This window comes from Hirundo rustica, chromosome 1 (assembly GCF_015227805.2).
Source record: "Hirundo rustica isolate bHirRus1 chromosome 1, bHirRus1.pri.v3, whole genome shotgun sequence".
Lineage (NCBI taxonomy): Eukaryota > Metazoa > Chordata > Aves > Passeriformes > Hirundinidae > Hirundo > Hirundo rustica.
Genome location: NC_053450.1, coordinates 39,620,931 through 39,638,146, shown reverse-complemented (window position 1 = coordinate 39,638,146; position 17,216 = coordinate 39,620,931). Strand labels below are relative to the sequence as shown.

General features: G+C 40.4%; 1 protein-coding gene across 1 annotated transcript in view; it reads left to right on the top strand.

The window, feature by feature from the left end:
• The window catches only part of XKR4 (XK related 4), a 221,215-nt gene that overhangs the window by 132,022 nt on the left and 71,977 nt on the right, over positions 1-17,216 (top strand). The window contains 1 exon segment of the mRNA XM_040068352.1: positions 9,965-10,164. Within this exon segment, the coding sequence (XP_039924286.1) occupies positions 9,965-10,164 (200 nt within the window).

Below are 17,216 nucleotides of genomic sequence, written 5' to 3'. Positions count from 1 at the left end.
ATAACCCACGTCCCTGTGGACCTGGGCTGAGAGATGGATGCTGGGAGAAACTCAGCTGTCCCAGAGGGGCCTGAGCATCTCCCTGTGTGCAGTGTGAATGATAAACACTGGTACACAGGGGAAGAGCCTGTCTCCAGACTGCAAGGTCTCCAGCCACGGAACACTGGTTTGCAGAGTGCGACGTGGGACACTTTGCTCCTGTGAAAACAGTGGTAAAATAGGCAAAGGGTTCTTAATACTTTTTATTGATCCTATCCTTATTGTGGTGATGGGAGGCTGCCTAGCTGCTTCTCCAGAGGTCTGGGATATACACCTGGTAGCCCAAGCTGAGAAGCCAGAAACACTGCTCTCCATCTGTGCCCACTCTTACCTCTACAAGCAGTCCTTCCTTCAAGTGCAATCAAATAGGTGATTGGGACACAGGTGCATCTTCCTTGCCAGTCTCACATGGCAGGTCTCAGGACCATTTCCTAGGGCTATCATCATAAGTCTGTCAGAGCTGGGAAGTAACAGGGAAACAATTCAATTCCTGCTGCAGCCCCAGGGGCTGGTGAAGTGAGGATGCCTATGATAATGATTATATTCCTGTGACAGCTGCATGGTACAGATCCTTGGCCATGACTAATTGCCTTTCCAGGGAATGCCTGGAGCTCCTTGGGGGATTCTGTGCTTTTCTGATCCCCGATTCTTCTTGATATCTCCAGTCTGAGACAGAGGCAAACCAGGATTCACTTCTCAGGGTGTTTTAGGATAACTAACAGGCAGGCAGGCTTAGAAGCAAATGAAAAATATGACATAGGGAGGAAGGGAGGAGAAGAGAAGAATGAAAGTCATTTTAACTCACATTGTAAACCACGCTTGGTTGGGAATTTCAGCTCTTCTTCATAGGACAGATATAGCCTTCCACTCAAACCATGTAAGGCTGCAGGGAGGAAACCAGAATGAGATAATCACAGAGCAGACTGTGAATCAGGATTTTAACTGATCTCTTTAGAGTGCCCTGCCATTTTTCAACAGAGCCATGTTTTCATAACTGCTTCCATGGAGTATTGCTTCAGGAAACCCATAGAGACCCTTTCAACACAGCAGAAAAGCCCTCAGTTTCTCAGAAGACACAGAGCAGGTCACATACCTAATCTCTGGGGAAGCTGCTTGCCCTTAGGAGTCTGATCTCACACGGGCATCACTTCCAGGGCTGCAGCCTTGACAATATATAAGAAACTCCAGTGTTTCCCACAAGTGGAAACCAAAAGAGCCTCTGAGAACCTCTAAGGCCCAAAGAGATTTCATCAGCTTTTGATGAAGCAGTGCTTGTAGTTAAAGAGCACACAAGTGTGCAATGCCATGCAGGAGATGACAGTGCAGTAAAACTTCTTAGTTGTGCTGCTGGACTTGTCTAAATGGCCTTGTCCTGTGACTGAAACAGGAAAGGCAGTTGTTATGCAGCACCAGTGGCAATGCCTGGTGAAGAAACTGCAAAAAAAAAAGCTATACACATCTGTAGCATACTGTGAATTTTTTATTATTTCTTTTCTGCATTCTCCTTTTCAGTTCTAGCCCATAGTTGATAGTGCAAAAGATGCACTGATGTTTACTCCTGAGAAGTATCTGGGCAGCATCTAGAGGAGCTGTGGCCAGTGTCTGTGTCATATTTCCTGACAAGGTTTTGCCATCCCTGTCACTGACAGTGGCAACATCAGCTGCCTGTCTTGTGGATCCATGGCCATCAAGCTCCATCTGCCCTCTTCCCTTGGTCCCCAGCACTGTAAAAGGGGAAAGCTGACCCAGGGATGAGCACCACAGGCATGGCAGGGGCAGCCTTGGCAGCCCAGGGCTTCACAGGCTGACTCGGATGCAGCAGAGCCTCCAGGCTGGCAGGGAGCCATGGGAGATAAGTGCATCCTGGGACTATCCCAGTTCTGAGAGGAGAAACGTGGAGACAATGAAACTAAACAGCAAACATGCAGGGGTACTTCTGACTGATCTGGCCGCTTGTGCCAGGCATGCTGTGGGCATATCACCTCGCTGTGTGCACAGGCAGAGGGTTTGCTGCCTGTCTCACCTGAATCTGCAGGGTACAGAGAGAAGAAAGGGACAGTATATTGCTGTAAATCTAGAGGGGTCCTGGCAGAGGACAGCCCAGCATCCATGCTGCTCAGTGTATGCATCCAGGCTGCACCTCATTCCAGTACAAGGAGATTTGTTTCCTGGATATTTGTTGCCTCACCCAGGGTTAAATCCCACAGTGGACTGAGCAATGGGGCTGAACAGCTGCTCCCCAGGGGTGAGGACAGTCAGTAGGGGAGCAGGCTGTATCAGAGATTTCTTTAGACCACCCTGCCTTCTCCTTATTAAACCTGGACCTAGTCCAACTTAGTCCTGCTATCTCCCTCCACCACTGCTTCACAAACTGGAGGTCTGCAGTTTGCACATGTCAGGACAGGAAGGAAAGTGCTGGGTATGACTGGTTACAGTTGGGGAATTCACAAAGCAGCTAATTTCAGATGGCCGTAAAAATTTAGATGACCATAAAGAGCTGCTTTAATACGACTCATGGCCATTTGAGAAGGATCTCCCAGTCATAGAAGATGCTGGGGAATGCTTTATAGGTCGTAATGAAACAGATGTAATCATTTTGTTTACGCTCATAAAGTGCCTTGCTTTATGTTATAGGAAGTAAAGCAGTTATTTTTCTGATATTTTAAATACTGCAAAGTAAAATTAAATACAAGGAAATGGGTTTTGGTTTTTATCTTTGTTGGGTATGCATATCTGGGAAATCAGCCTTTTAATGTCTCTTATAATGAAATATTCCCCAGTGGGATCTGTCCTCACATGGATCTCATCTCAGTGACACAGATGAGGATGCTGCACTCATAATTTAAAGTAAATTAAGTCCAGACTTTTGACTGCTGGTAAATTGCCAGAACCGTGCTTAGTTGGACAAGTTCTGGTCACTGCTGTGCTCCAGAATGCATTTCAGTTTCCTTTTGCACATTAAACCTTAATGGCCCCATCAAAAATAATTTGATTGGAAAATTAAAAGTTGGCTGTTGTTTCCTTCCTAGAATAAGGAATTAAAACTGAAGGGATTTGTTTGTTTCTTCAGAACAAAAATAATAAGCATTAGCATGTACTGCTGAGGCAGTAAGTATTCCTTCTAAAGAAACTTTTTTTTAAGTATTCAGGCACACCTAATAAAAAGGCACATAAGAAGTAAAATCGAACAATCTGTTGTTATTTAACATGGCAAACACTGTTGAGATACAAACACAGTTAAGTTTTCTCTGGTAACTAAGCAACAGAAGAAAATACCACTTATCCGAATTGCTGTTTATTGTACAGATTTTTAGCTCTGCAGTAGTGATTTTCATCCTCTACACCTCAAGCACAGAAAGAACAACTGTTTATGGTATGGTTAAATTGTTTAATATAGTGTTTGATGTAGGAGCAAATTAAGCATCAGAATAAATGTCTAGGACTGCTCCAACTGACCATTAATGACTTTTGATCTTCTCACAAGTGCTTCACTAGATTATGCAACATAAGCAGGCTTCCTCTACAGACTTAGGCAATTGCAATAAAATGGACTACATGAAGCATGAAATCAGAATAATTTCACTTTTCCAAAGAATGCAAATGGTCTCTTATTCATGTGTATCATCCTAAGGGCTTTTTAGATAAAGCACATGGTAACAATGTGGTCTTTGACACTTCTAAACTGAAGACCTTTTTCTAGAGCCATATATATTATCATCAGATGGATAATTTCATTATGGTGAAAATCTGTAGCAAGTGCTCAGAGCCATATTCAGACTGGACTCACATATGGCTCTGCACTTGCATATGCACATATTTATTGTGCACGCTGTCTAAATGAGCAGCAGATGAACATAACTTTTCAAAATCTAAATTTGTAGCTAAAGACTTGCAAAAGTTGTGGGACTGGAAGAAAGGAGGTAAAAGCAAATAGCAAACTTTGGGGTGAGAAGCCCAGAGGAGCTCAGAAGACTGGAAGACATTGACTGAGCCAAAGTATATACAGCAAGAGCAATCAAGTCCCGTATGCTTGGGAACAACATGTCCACCAGAAATAAGGGCTTGGTTTCTCTTTTCCTCTTATAATAAGCCTGAGCTATCTGGTGTCTGTGAAGCATAATGGAGCAGCTTCTGAAATAATCTCTTTGAATGGGCATAAATGACACTCAGATGCCGTAAAATAAACTGGGATAAAACTCAAGCTGTGCTAAATCACTGCCAAAAGCACCTTCAGTTTCAATGATACCAGGATATTCACCAAAGCTCTTATAAAAGGGTAGGTGAATTGTAGGCAGGTTGGAAATCTTTAGCACAGGGGCCAGGGGCACTTAAACATTCTTCCAGAATAACTGACTCAGAGGAATTTTCTCCTGCTTGGTATGTATTCTGGGGGCCTCCTTGCCTGCCTTGTACCAGAGCAAAACCTGGGGAGAGGTTTCTAAGAATAAGGGAGAAAGGAGATAGAATTTCCTTCAAACAAGAAAAAGGCACATCCTCCAAATCATGGGCTTCCAAAATATCAGCTGGATTTGTGTGTGCTGACTGAAAGTGATACTTTGCTCCTGCAGAAAGGTATTAGGTTGGTCAGCTGCCAACTCCTGAGGAACAAACTCTTTAAGATTGTTTTCATTCATCCTAGTTAATAAAGCAGTGGTTGTACAGCACTTCAAATACGGAAAGCACACCTATAAATACTTGGTATTATCAGATAATTTCACTACCTCAATTAAATGCACAAGCAGGTATGCTTTAATCATGTAAGTGAATTGTTGCCAGAACTATTTCAAATGTAGGTACCTCAGTCTATGCTGACCATCCTCAAGATTAGTAAGTGAACCTGGAGCAAAAGGAGGCCTCTTGATTTTGGAAATACTAGAGAACCACTTATCAGAATGAATGTCTCTTCCCCTAGAATAGAAGTACCTTTTTTCCCAAACACAAATATAGGCAATTTTTTATTTTCATTTGTCATGGACAAATGTCATGGACATAGCATCTTGGACACCTGTTGTGGACAGCACAAGGAGTAGCCTGGTTTTCTGTTTGTTTTTTTACTTTACTGCCTTTCCTCATTAATATAAGGGAAAAAGAATGCTACTAGTGGTCTTGTCTCAGATTCACATCCTTCAGGGTAATGCTTTATTGATGGTCTGTATACTGTGCTGTGTGATGCACTGGAATAAATCAAAACAATCAGATGCTGGAAATTTCTCTACTTCCTTCAAAGTTTAAGACATTAAGACTCAAATAACAATATATATGCTGCCATCTGATAATCAGTGATACAGTGCTTCTGATTCCATTGTATTAATTCTGAATATAAGCTTTGTTAAATCAGCATTGACAACCTAAGCAGTGATCTGTCTTCATTAAAAGAAAAAAAAAAAAAAAAGAGAGAGAGAGAGAGAGAGAGAGAGAAAGAGAGAGAAAATTCATAGAATCACAGGTTGAAAGAATGGTCAAGGTTGGACCGGACCTTAAAGATTATTTGTGATCGGGATACGTAAAGCAATCACACGGAGACGAGAGATTTTGCAGGGCAAAGAGTTCCTCCGAGTGAGCTCAAGGCTGAGCCCAGGCCGAGAGCCCCTCTGCCTGTTTATTTCTTGCTTTTTATACATTTGTGGGTCTGGCTGTGGATTGGCTTCTGGAGTTTTCACCTTCCAGCCAAATGGCCAGACCAACTGTCAGTTACAATTGTTTTCAGGTTAGAAATATGCAAACAAAGGACAGGGAATGAAAAACAAAGGATTTGTTTATGTTACATGTGTTAGGAAAAGGTAGAAACTGCTCCTAATATTGTACAGTAGCTAAAAAGTCTGACTCCATTTTATGAACAATCAAAAGGCTTTAAAAAACTCAGAAAACCCAGGGGGACAATTATCCAGTTCCAATTCCCTGCCATGGGCAGGGACAGCTTCCACTAGACCAGGTTGCTAAAAGTCCCATCCAGTTTGGCCTTGAATACTTTCAGGAATGGGACATTGACAACTTTTCTGGGCAACATTTTCCAGAGTCTTGCCATCCTTACAATGAATAATTTCTTCCTTATATCTAATTAAAACCTACCCTCTTTTAGTTTGAAGCCATAACCTCCAGCCTCCTTCAGGTACTGAAAGGCCACAACAAGACGTCCCTGGAGCCTTTTCTTCACCAGGCTGAACTTCTCTGTCAGTCTGACTTCACAGGAGAGGTTTCATAATCTTCTAACTGCAGAATCTCTAAGAAACTCAGTTACACCTAAGTTTTTCTCCACAAACAAGAGGGCTAAGAAATTGTGAGGTCTTTTTGTGGAGTCAGCGGAGTGGTGGGTTTTTATTTGGTTTTACTCTTCTAGTGAAATAAGAAGCTTTAAGACAAACCTGATTTATTAGACAAAATAGTTACTTTACTAGATGGCAGTATTGTTACCACACTTCCCACTTCTGCTTCTTTTCCTTTTTTTTGTCAGGCGCTCTAAGTCTCAATTCTTCACTCTTTTTCATCTCTTTTCATATCAGTTAAATGCTCCTTGGGAACATAGATAGGCACATTTTGGATATTTGTAAAGCAGCAGCAGAAGACTGTAGTTGACTGAATGCAATCACAACCAAAATAATAACATTCACATCTGCTCTTTCAGATTCATTGACATCAAATTATCTAAAACATTTTGCAATGCAGAACTCTTTCCTATATCTTTCTGGAATAACTCTATATAAGAGTCACAACCTGGACTCACATACAAATATGAATTACCACTAAAACAATACCAGAAAATATAAAACCCCTTTAAATCAGGAACTACCTCTGACTGTGTCTGTGTGGCGTTTGCTGACAATAGGCCTCCAGTGAGGGTGTCTGAAGTGGAATTACATAATGCATATATATATAAAATGGAATGTGTCATTACTGCAGTGTTAAGCTATATTTGGAAGCCACTACAACAAAGCACTTTCTCCCCCCTTTTTTTTTTTTCTTCTACATTTTACAGAAAAAAAAAGTGTCTTTGATATATGAATCATTTTATGAGACCATCTTTTCATTTTAATAACTGCTAATTTGCACACCTAACATCAATTGCTGGTGCAATTAATTGTGGATGCAAATCAGAGTGTTTAGCTGTTTAATCACCTGATTGTGCCTATAAATCAGTGACAGTAATTATGTGTGTAAATGTTCATTTCAGCCTGCAATTAATTTGGCCAAAATTGAAAGGAGAGGGAAAAAAAAAAAAAAATACCACCCTAGGCTGAAATTTGGTCCCCAGTGTGTAAAAACAGAAAGTATCTTCCTCCTCTATGTCTTGTGTTTAAATTGCAGAGAGCTAAGTAGACAAAGAGCAATGATTCCCCAGTCTCCAATAATTCACTGTCAGTGTTTCACAATAAAGTGCAATGGGAGAGGAAATATTTCCATACGGGTTCATTAATCACAACATATTTGCCATGAACAACCACTCTGCAGAGCAGGTAAAGAACCCTAGGGGTCCTCACCTGCCACAGTATGTCATTTTTGCAATAGGAAAAGTATTTTTTTGTACAAATGTTGTAGAACTGAGGTTGCAGATGGCTCCACTGGCAGAGCTAGAGCCTCCTGGCACAACTTTCAGCAGCCACAGCTCCGTTAGGAATTTATAGCAAGGGTTAGTGATATCTTAAAAGAATTATGCTGAAGATACTGCCTGCTTCCCCTATGTGCAATGTTCCAAGGTGTGCCCTTTGGGAGGACATGTTAGGCAGGACAAACAAACCCCACCCAAAGAATAAACTGCAGAAGGAAATACAAACCTTACCTGTCCCTGCTGTGCTGCAGGACTTTAGTGAGAGGCTTAGGTACAATTAAATGGATCATGACTGAGAATCTGTGGGTCCAATGGACCCCATTAACAGAACTGTGCAGCAAAAGATGCCTTTCCAGATCAGTGGCTTTCAGATCTGGGCAGCAGGCCACTTCGTTTTACCTAACCCCAAAGACACCAGACATCCCCAGTTATCCCATCACACTCTGACCCATCTAGACCTGCTCAGTGTTTTGCATGAAAGTTACAGTTGGTGTCTTGTTTACTGTACCTCTGTGGTCTCAATCTCTGAGCAGTTCATTGCTGCTTCACTCCCACATGGGACTTTGATAAAATTCAAAGCCACCTGGTGTGATTTTAATTTAAATGTGAGTTTAATGTGTTTTCCTTTTATATTGCTGTGATGTGCATTGTCAAGAGAGATGCTGCAGGCTCAGATCTGTCCTCTCAGCTGTTTCTCTGTGCTACTCCCTGGTTTTGTCTGGTGAATATTCCTGAATAAAAACTGCTGCTCTGCAGTAGAGTGTGCATTGGGTACAAGGGTGCTTTGGGTCATTCTTCAAGGGGGCAAGCAAGTCTTCGGCTCTTTGCCAGTCAGAAGCCAAAAGGCTTCTCATCAGCATAAGACACCTCCAGAGTTACAGCTGAGCAGCATAGAGTTTAAAGGTTGCATGCAACCTCTGTAAAAAGAGATTTCACAATTCATCATGCTCCACCAGTTACGAAAAGGGTTTTAAGATAAGAACTTGTGGAAAGAAGAAATACTGAAATACTTCATTTTGACTAATTAAAACAATTCATATTGAAAGTGGTTAAAATTTACTGAGCTTTTTCTAATTATAAAATAGGATCTCATTTAAAAAATTGCTGTGAAACCATATTGAAAATACCATAAGAATGTGCTGTCAGGAACAGGATATGAAAGATGCCTCAAGAGAAAGAGAAACAAAGATCTACATCAGTTAGTAGCCCACTAGGCTGCTACTGTAGGACACAAGGCACCCTGATGCAAGACAATACCTTAATCTTCAAAATTTTTCATTAAGTGAGACTGGGTTCTTTTTTTTCTCAGCTACCCTTAATTAGTTTGGAACTAAAATTGCAGGAACAATGTGGGAGCTTTTCTGACACAGAATAACTAATATCAGATCAGAATAACAGGGTGGATCAAAGGCCACCCAGAGTGATCACTGCACTGTGACTCAGGTGCGTCACGGGAGACTCCTGCAAGCTCTGCAAGGGTCACCACAGGCATCACAGCATCTGGTTACTAGCCTTCAGAAGACATTCCTTGCTTTCTAAAAACACTCATTGGTCCTGCACCTATGAAAATCTACTTAATTTTCTGGTTGCCAGGTGTTTGTCTTGCTGATTGCACGGGCCACGAGAGCTGGCAGGCTTTGCTACCTTTATCTGCTAGTTACTACGGGGAGCAGAAGCAGCCTGTTGGATTCCTGGCTCCTGCTGCTTCTTACTGTTACTGCTGCATGGGAGCTACCATAGTGAGTCATTTCTGATCTCCAAGGGAACCCACAGCCAGAATTCCACACCTCCTAAAATAGGAACTCGCAGCTACATCTTCTCTCCAGCTAAAATAATCAAACTACGAGGAAAAAAAAAAACCACTATATATTTGGCAGCATCTGAAATACTCAGTGCATTAGATGGGTGGAAGAGCAGGAGGATAAGCTCAGCCATAGCAGAGCTACAGAGTAAGACCACCTTAGACTGCAGTGCAGGTGGTGGTCCAAGTCCTAATAGAGCCATGGAGAAGGAAATCAGTTCTTTGCAGGTTCTCATTAAAGAGTCAGTTTTGTCCCTCTCATTATTTGCAAAACTTCTGAGAAAGGCCATATAATCAAGATTTCACCTGTATATTTCAAATTAGAAAACTGTGTCCCTGAAAGAAAAACTATTTAACAAATAAAACAATGCTAAGCTTTTTTAACTGCCTTATAAAAGCTAGTCTTGTCTTCAGTTTAGTTTACTCCTATCATATGCACTACTACAAACTTAAATACAACAATCTTTTAAAATAAGTGTTCATTATTTTGAAGTACATTGAACAAAATGTTATTTGCAAGCAGAAGTATAACCTGTAAAATACCATTCTGTTCTTCTATAACTACTCTCTTTCATTTCCAGGTATTTTCACACGATGTACTTGGGTATCCGGAGTCGACAGAGTGGAGAGAATGACAGATGGCGGTTTTATTGGAAAATGGTGTATGAGTATGCAGATGTGAGTATGCTGCATTTGCTAGCCACCTTTCTGGAAAGTGCGCCACAGCTGGTCCTGCAACTCTGTATTGTTGTACAGACTCGTACGCTTCAGGCTCTCCAAGGTAGGGGTTCATTTAATCTATTTATTTTTTATAATATTTGGAAGACGCAATTTCCACACATACATATTTATCCTTTGTTCAGATTGCTGCGTGCCTTGTGGTCCTGGCGTAAGAGCAGATCTTGCCTGCTAGCTGCCATTTAGCTGTTAACAAAAACTCTGTCAAGGAAGCGTGTGTTATTAGAGGTTGTTTTAGCCTTTCTTAATGGCCCTGGGTTGTGGGTAGGATTTATAATGTTTTGCTTTCTGCATGTCCTTGCAATAGAAGAGCTCTTCTGATTATCCACTGGGCCAATGTGAAAATTGCATCAATCAAACTATTACTCTTCTCGCTATGCTTTTTTCTCTGAATGTTCAAAACCCTGCAAACTGCAGTAATGAGGTTCATATGGCATTATGCAAAACAGGAGACGGCACAGGAGATAACAGCAATTCTGTGAAGAAAATGCCAATGTTTATGCCCATCAGTTCTCGGCCGTGGTTATCTGAAACAATACAAATCATCTCTCAAGCAGTACTCATCCCTTCACACTCTGGGTTTCCCTCTAAGGTCGATGCTTTCAACAAGTGTGGTTACTTCTTTGAAATGGTAAATGCATGCATATGTCCTGCTACATGGCTTTGTCAGTCAGTGACAAGATATTAGATTATCTCGTTCACTACTGCTTTTTCCATGCTGCTTTTGGCTACCTGAGAGCTGTCCTTTTGTATCATGCCATTGTTTTGCCTTATGGCTGCACCTGGACGGAATTTTTTAGCAAGGGAATGAAGTGACTGGGAACTTGGGATCCAGAAGGTGACAAAAACACCGAGGCAGTAGGGAGTGAAGTGAGGAGAGGAAAGTCAGAGGGACAGAGGGAGGAAGGAAATGAAGAATTTTTGTCATTTGCTTTTAAGGAACAGCTCATGTGCTTACCACTGTACCAGAAATTGTGACAGCACCTTGCTCCAAGAAAATGTTGGATCTGGTTATCTTATTAGGAGTAACACGCAGTGAGTCTGATTAGGTAAAAAAGAACTGGGCACAAAGTGGGTAACTGTGTAAAGATCTTGATCCTGGGCAGTTTCCTGTGGATAAATCAGAGGCTTTACTTTTACAGAGCTCTGAACTGTCATGTAATAAAGAGCTGTCCTTCTTCCTGTGGTTTTGTTTCCTTAGATCTAAAACTCTACCATCTTAATGGGAAAAGTAAACCCAAGTTTCTATTTTAATTGGTTGGTGCTCTGTACAAGGAAGTTTGCCTAAGCTCTTTTTTCCTATTCCTCTAAAATGATGAGGCCCCACACCAACAAATTCAAATTATTACAATTGAGAAGGTTTTATCACTTCAAGATTTGTCTCCCCAGAAAAAGCAAGTCCAGAGTGAGACTTAGGAGAGGAATACTGTATGGTCATCTGTAATTTAGCTATCTTCATAAACTATTAATACAGAATGCCTCTCATCCTCATTTTAGTGTAATAACAGATTTGTCTCTGAGAAATGAGCCTGGTGAGTAGGCACTAAGCCTGTGATACACTCTGCAAGTGGTTGTTAATTAGAGAAGACCTGAAATGCCTCAATTTAAAAGGCAAAAGTGGTTCCTGCAGCCTGCAATCAGCTCTGTGAAACCTATGCATCAGAAACCAGAAAGTAATAAAATTATAATTACAGATTTCTGCTGAGAAGGTTGAAGGTATTTACTTATGCTCTCTTCCCCCTTTTTCTTCCAACTTCCACAGAGAAAAGGATTCATTTAAAAAAACTAAGTTAAACAAGGTTGTAACATTTTCTTAAACAGTAATACCGTTATACTCTGATGATAAATGTGAATATGTTTTAGCATGTTGCCAGCTGTGAAAATCCTTTCTCTGTTTTCTCTCCTTTCTTAAAGAAATTATAAGGATAATGCATTGCACCATAGGGTGGCGGATTAGCTGTAAGGCTGCATAAGAGGAGCATAATTTGTCTCTGTGGTATCATGCTACAAATGGGTGTTTTAAAAGGCCCAGCCATAAGATATCTGCTTCAGCTAGCTGTCCACTCACCGAGCCTGTTAGAGGGATTTCCAACATGGATCAATAAACAGGGTGTTTTATTGATTTTATTTGTTTAGGGAATGCTACTTGTTTTTTATCGTTGTTCTTTTAGTTTTCTGTCCCAGAGGAGAGAGTTATTATGAGAATTGTTAAGTGACATCACTGGTCCATGTTCTTAAAAATATATGGCTTTCACAAACCACAAATTTGGCATGGGAAATGAATAGTCTGTAAGCAGGGCATTCCTAATATTAATCCATTAATTACTGGAAAAAAAAAACCAAAAAAAAAAAAAAACAAAAAACCTTTTAAGTATTTCCAGTTATGTCATTCTATATTTTCAATTGCAAATGCAAAAAAATAGCATTGTTACCAACAGGAGAATGCTATCAGCATTACTGAAGATTCCAAGTTTTGTAACAGGTGTTGGCTTGGTTCATTTCAGTAACTAAGCCCTGCTAATCAAGGTAAGAAATACGTGCAGACCTGTACATGCATCTTTATGGCGATCGTGAGAAATATTGTGCAATATCTGTGAAACCCTCCCTCTCAGTCTCCCATGCACTGCAGTAAGGACCAAGAGGATGCACCACAGGAATCCTTTAGCACTTGCCTGGGCTCCCCAAGCATGAATTTAAAAACTGCAGTGTAAGCTTCTAGCAAGGATTGTGTCATGACCCTGCAGCAGAGCAAGACCTCTGTGGGAGACCATCAAGAGTCCTTACAGAGTGTCATCTCTCTTCTGCGTCCTCATCCAGAGATATCTTAGTAATAGTGAAACATTAGCTAAATTATTATCTAAAATTCTGATTCTTCTTTAAGATTTCATCAAAACGGGCACATTTAGAGGCAGTGTTCATTCTTATTCTGCCTACAACCAGCAGCCAGGTCTCACCTGAGTGGAAGGAATGAAATTGCTTGTGGGGAAGCTGATGATTTCTAGGTGCTAATTTCTCAAGAAGACAAACAACTTCAGTTTGACAGTGGACTAAACTGGAGCTGTGTTAATATCCCTATTACCTCCCCCTTTTCCACTCTGGTGATTCCTTTGAGTTTGAAGAAATATCGGCTCTCTAAAAGACTGACGTGCCTTGAAATAAGTAATTCCTTCCTCTTTTCTTCACAGAAGTCTGTTTCTCCTGCCTTTGCTCTAAGCACAGCTGCACTCCCTGGGACAGGGTGATATCAGACAATGGGTAATGCCAGCCCTGGGGAGGCAAGGGAGGTAAGGAAGGTCAGGGCCATCCCTTTATGTGGCACCTCATCTTGGAGTCCTGCCCACAGACCAGCAATCATCCCTTGGCACTCTTCTTTTACTTACTTTGGTTTTCCCCCCATGCCATTTGATTTTAGAAAGGTTTTCATCTTAAAATGAGTAAACTCCAGCAAGCAAAAAATCCTGCTGACCATCAGGATGGAAAGAGAGTTCCATCAGTTATCATACAGGTACTGCTTTCCTATTCAAGGGTATGGTGTTCTAACCACACCTCAATGAACAGATAGACAAGATTACTCCCTGGATTTGCCACAGATTTCATTGTTTTTATTGTATTAATTAGCACATATCTTAAATTATAGATTAGCTTCTCATTCCTGTTTAGTGCATTGACAATTTCTTTTTCAGCCCCTGGGAGGTTTGTTCTGACTTCTCCATACAGTGCTATTAATCAAAGCCTCTATCAAAGTTTAATCAAAGTCTAATCAAAGTTTATGTCATATAAAGCTGCATTTTTTAATGGGGACTGACAGTAGTGCCAGAAGCAGAATGAAAAGTTCAGACCAGTTTATAAATTCATCAAGTTTAATTGAAGTCACCACACACCACAGAGCTACTGGATTTTGTTGAAAATGCATTTCCAGGAAATCTCCCTGGCCTAAAATTTTCCCATTTTCTACCAGCTCTGTTGGAAACCCTACACTGTTCATACGCTGACACCATAGTCACTGTACAAAGTTTACAGTGCCACCAAGCACCGTTCTCCAGTCTTTCTGCTCCAAACAAATTGCTGCTCCTGCCTGAGCTGAAGAAGTAGCTTGGAGACTTGATAGCAGTTTATGACATGGCAGATAGGTCCTAACTTTTTCTGGCAGAAGCAAATTGTGTTATTAACTAGTTGATTACAAAAATCTTCTGGCAAAGCTCAACTTTGTGCATCAGAAATTCAGACCCTCTTCATATCAGCACAGTAAACTGAACATAATTTAAGTCTACAATTTTTCTGTGTGGCCATCATTATGCTTTTGCACAGCTTTTCTTTTTTGTTACCTTCACAGCAATTTTGGATTGCTCTGTAAAATGCTGCCTACATTTGTAGTGCCAAATAAATAAATAAATAAATAAATAATTCTGATGCAATATTTATACAATTCAGTGTATATTTGTATGGAAATCAGGTGCAGCACTTGAGTTCTGGGCAAGTTGCCATTACTCTTCCCTGTGTTGTCCAGGTTCTGTACCACTGCAGTCCAGCACCCACCCTTTCCACAGAGAAACTAAAACAGAGCAACCTATAGTTACAGATTCTGCTTGATACTTGGCAAAACCGATTTCCAGTGACAAGGATCAACAAGTATGATATACTACAATGTAAATGTTTTCTGGAAATTAAATGATCTTAAACTGATCCTCAGGTCCTTTTGCAAATTTAAAAAATGTTATCTTGTGCTCATTAGGATAGAGAGAGCAATCTTATTAGCATACCCTTGTTTCTGACAGTCCAGGAGAGGACTTCCTGAAGGCGATCCTGTCATATAATCCATTTTGTAACCTGATTACAATCTTCAAACTCGTTATACTCTTTAGTATCTAATATGCCAGTTGAAAGTTTAATTCTCTGAGTGATAGAGACCTGCAGATGCCTGTCCTGACTTTTTAATTTTATCAGCTGTCTGTCCGTATTTATTCTTGTGCCACCCTTGTTTTTACCCTTGTTCCCTAAGGGAGTGGGGTTCATACAATTATATAGCCCATTTCTGCCCTTCAGTCCTGCTTCTAAGAATTTCTGATCCACTGCAGTATTTCAACCAAGAATAAAAGAACAACCAAAATCTCAAAGACAATTATGTTGTTTTTTTTTTTTAATGATGTAAAAAATCAACCAATACAAAGGAAAAAAATAATAATTATAATTTAAAAAATATATTTTTTTAAAAATGGAGAGTCTCCACTACAGGGAAAAATCAGCCAGACTTCAGCCAATACTTTTTTTTATTACATACTAGCCATCAGCCATCACAAATATGCATCCTTCCAGACAAGGAATTGCATTGCTTTCCCCTGTCCCGTGGGACTGTTGTGAGTGACAAATGGGGCTAGGGAATAAGAGATACTCTGATGGAAAAGTGGAATCATTCCTTCTCCTGTGCATGCTCTCATCTCATGAGAGGTCTGAATTTTCTTCATAGACTTTTTCTTCCTCAGTCTCAGACTGAATTCATCTTTGGTATATACAGATGACCAAGACTGCACAGAGGACTCCAGATAACATTTATCCAGAGCTCCCATATTTCTCATGGCAATATCTCACTAGGTGTGATCTAGGGTTGTAATTCCCTGTTCGCCTGGGTACTGGACTAGTTAATTCATGATCCTTTAAAACACACAGGCTCTTGTGGTGTCATGTCGTTCTGATGAGGCTCCAATTACATTAAAAAATGTATCAGCAACTAAATGCATGTAATGACATTTCATTTCTTTTCTACATTTCCAGCCTGCAAGGTGTCCCTGGTTTTTCCACACATCACTCTCCTTTTCTACATTGACAATATGTACTAGTACATTATGTTTTAAACAAAGGTCATTAAGTATTCAGACAAGATTGGTTCCAAGTGTAATCAGTATTGAAAACATAAGAGTAACTCTACTTCACCCCAAGGGTTCTTTATTAGCATTTCAACATAATCTGCAGTACCTTTCTTTAACTAGCTCCTTTACCCACCTTATTTCTCTTTGATTATTCCCTAACCTCTCAAGCATCACCAGCACTTAGCATTGTAGTCAGCCTTCTGCCGTTTGACAGATTAGATCTGCTATATTTTACTTGTTGAGAAAGGGGTTATAAAAGAAAGATATAGAGCTAAGCTAGACTCTGTAGCTCTCTTATGATCTACTGCATTTTTTATGTATCCATTCCTTTTCATACACTTCCATGTTTCAAGTCCAGGTTGGACAAGGCTTTGAGGAATCTGATGTTCCTGGAAGTTCCTCTGCCCGTGGCAGAGATTTGGAACTAGAGGACCTCTAAGGTCCCTTCCAACCCAAGCCATCCTATGGTTCTAGATTTACCTTTGTTTCCAGTTAGTTATTGCTCTAAAAGCTGCTCTAAAGATTTTGTGTTTTATTGAAGCCTGCATTATATTCCTGCTTCAGCCAGGTACTTGTGAAATGCCTCCTTTTCAGTCACATGGCACCAGTTCTGAGTGGGGATACTTAAAATGCTTCTCGCCAGCAGCAGAATTTCATACATTGGCTTATTTTGGATCCTGAGACTGAGAGATTTTCATTGCATTGGCTGAAAACAAGGATCCTCAAGTTTTGCTTCTGTCTACAGTAACACAGATTTCCTTTCTGTTCTTATTTTCTATCAGCTGGGTCTGTCTTTGAGCTCTTATTTCAAGAGCCCTTACGGAAAATTGTCCTATAAAGCACAACCTTTATTGCTCATCATTCTTATTTTCATTTCCATAAAAGAACTCTTTCTGAGGTAGGTTTTGAGGCTTTTTTTCTGAAAGTTTTTGGGTTTCAGTGTTCAAAAGCTCCAGAAATCCTTCTGTGCTTTGCCTCAAAGAAAATCCAAGTCTCCCCCACAGAGAAGTGGGTAACAGAACAATTAGCTTCTGCTGCCTTCACTCATTCCTCTAAAATTCTGTTTGGCTTACAAACAGACCTATTTTTCTTTCTCCTTCCATTTTATATAAATTAAACCAACATTTATGTGACTCAGTGTTATTTTGCTACAATTAGATGTCCTGTAACAACCTCTACACTTTCCATAACTAAGTTTAGAAAGAATCCTCTCTGCTTTCTCTCAGAAAAG